Source organism: Passer domesticus, chromosome 8, assembly GCF_036417665.1.
Source record: "Passer domesticus isolate bPasDom1 chromosome 8, bPasDom1.hap1, whole genome shotgun sequence".
NCBI lineage: Eukaryota > Metazoa > Chordata > Aves > Passeriformes > Passeridae > Passer > Passer domesticus.
In genome coordinates, this window is record NC_087481.1 from 57,411,643 (window position 1) to 57,414,142 (window position 2,500).

At 40.8% G+C, this 2,500-nt stretch overlaps 1 protein-coding gene across 4 annotated transcripts in view; it reads right to left on the reverse strand.

Moving 5' to 3' along the window:
- Nucleotides 1–2,500, reverse strand: part of EBF3 (EBF transcription factor 3) — a 119,181-nt gene that overhangs the window by 31,147 nt on the left and 85,534 nt on the right. For all 4 annotated transcript variants that reach the window (XM_064431607.1, XM_064431605.1, XM_064431606.1 and 1 more), the window contains exons 9-10: nt 2,475–2,500; nt 1,828–1,954 (exon numbers count right to left, since the gene is read on the reverse strand). The exon at nt 2,475–2,500 is cut by the window's right edge and continues 105 nt beyond it. In XM_064431607.1, the coding sequence (XP_064287677.1) occupies nt 1,828–1,954; nt 2,475–2,500 (153 nt within the window). The remainder of the gene's footprint in view (nt 1–1,827; nt 1,955–2,474) is intronic.

The window sequence follows — 2,500 nt, forward strand, 5'->3', positions numbered from 1 at the left end:
AAAAAAATTAATGGTTTGTTCTTCCAGTTCCATAAACACATTAGAAAGAGTTCCACTTCCACATTAGAAAAACCCTCAAAACATCAAAATTAGCCATATTTGCAAAATCTGCACCTCAGAAATCAGTTAAAGACATTACTCTAAAGCAAGTTAGAATTCCAGGCTCTGCCCTGAGAGCCAGACCGTCATCTGGTTCAAATCTGCGGCGCTTCCCTGTGCGCCGTGGAACTGCACCAGCTCCCAACAGCTCAAATATCTGGAACTTGGGCTGGGGCTTTTAATTCATTCATTTTTTATTTCATTGGACACTTCTTTTAGCTTGTCATGCTCGCAGGATACTCAGCTGTAGCTTTGCATAAACTCTATGTGTATACATATATATATGTGTGTGTGTGTATCTATGTGTCTGTATACATATATATATATACACATATATATATATACACACACGCACACACATATATATATACATTGTTCATAAGAGCATTTCTAAGCCCACAACAGCCCCACGTGTGCTCACCACCTTTGCAGCAAAACAACTCTGCCTTTTGGGATAAATCATCTGCCTCAAAAGCACCACAGTCACCACCATCCCATTTGGAAGCTCTGGTGAAACCCAATCCTAAAGATCAATAAATGCAAATATTCTCTCCTTCACCAGCCAGAAGTGAGGAACCCAGGTCTGGATGCCAATATTTTTGCTCAGCTTTTGATTTCTTTGGGAATAGAGGGAATACAGGAATCTCAGTGCTACCATCACTTAAAAGTTCATTTCAACAATAGACATCAGGCAGACACAAAAGCATATCCAGGATGCATTAGCAGTTGCAAAAGTCCTTCCTTAAAACTACCCAGGAACACACTTTTCCCATTAGATCTAAATTAATAGATAGAAACAGTTGCAGTCTAGTGGGAAAATATTCATCAAAATGCACATCATCTGCACATCATCTGCAATCTGCATTATCTACCCAATAAGCAGCGAGGACTCTCCCCGAATCCCTGCAGTCTGTCGAGTAAACAGTTAAGGCTCTTTGTTTTCAAAAGAGAGATTGATTCATCAGATCAAATTTATTACCTAGAATTCTCGTCCAAAAGTACAGTAAATTAAATCGCTATTTCTCCCTGTTCCCTCCCTGCACCTCAGTAAAATTCATTGGAAAATGCCAGAAAAACTCGAATACACATTTCAGATAAAAAGCACTACTTCATCCCAAAATAAGAATTTTCATATTAAAACCACTGCAAAACCACAAAGTTCCGACTTTTTCTTGTGCTGTTGTAAATTAAAATCAAATGTATTTAAAAGAATTGGCATAAATAAATCATTCCCAGGCTTGTGAGTTTGTATCACAAGTTTTAGGTCTGAGGGAATCTTTAGAGACAGATTGTGAATAGGGTTGGATAAAGTAATTTGGATCCAACAACAGCTCCTTGAACCGATGCCTAAAACTTCAACTGAACCTTCAGGGAAGTTCAAGAAGTTTGGATAGATGGCCTGAAAAATATTTTGCATCACTGAGCACTTCTTAACTCCTTTTTCTGGCTGGAGGAGAGTAGGAAATACCATTGTTAATCTATTTCTGGCCAATATGAAAACAGGAAGTAACAGAAATCTTGTGAGGGAGCTGGATCCCATGGGACATGGGGACATTTTTGAGACCCAAGAGGTTGGATGGGCACCAGAGCTCCTGGGTGCCCATATGAACAGGTCTTTTGAGGTCCAGCTACACTTTCCGCAAGACACATCCTATTTTTAGCAGCATTTTTCATTCCTGTGTACCAGGAGTTGTCATCCCAAGAGGAGTATGGAAACCACACACTTACCAGTGTAGACGAATCGGCCGGGAGCACCTTTGCAGAACTGTTTGGATTTGTAGGACAGAGTTACTTCAACAACTCCTGGAATGTGCCGTGGTGGTGTCTGAACTCTGATGGCGTGGGGTGTTATCAGCTACAAAAATCGTACAGAAAACATACCTTAAACCAAGATGGCACTGATAAGGCTGATGCCAGCCAGTTTACATAATCACAGAAATTACTTTCAATGGCGCTCCTTGTCTCCAAACTCTCCCTCCGTGCTGTCACGTTGGAAGATATGGGTTCTACAAGGGTTTTTTTAGAAAAAGCTCTGTAAACGATCCTTGGTTTTCGTTTGCAGGAAAGGCCACAGGGCATCATTCATATGAAAATTGCCTCCATATGTCTCCTTAAGGCTACTCCTGGTAATTTTAACACTAATTGTCCAATTGTACTGGGAGACCTCCTACAGCAAGTCTTCCACTAGAGGGCCATGAAGTGCCTCAAGTACATCCCCGGCCGGGCAGTCGATTGTCACACGCGAATTCATGGTTAAAAAGGCACCGTGAAACAAAACCTCATGATACCTCATGTCAATAGCCTATTGACAGCTTGTTAAAATCATTCATGGAAAAAATGTTACAGTTCAAAGCCCACCAATTTAGATAGCTTACCTCACTCCAGACCAACATAGTTCCAA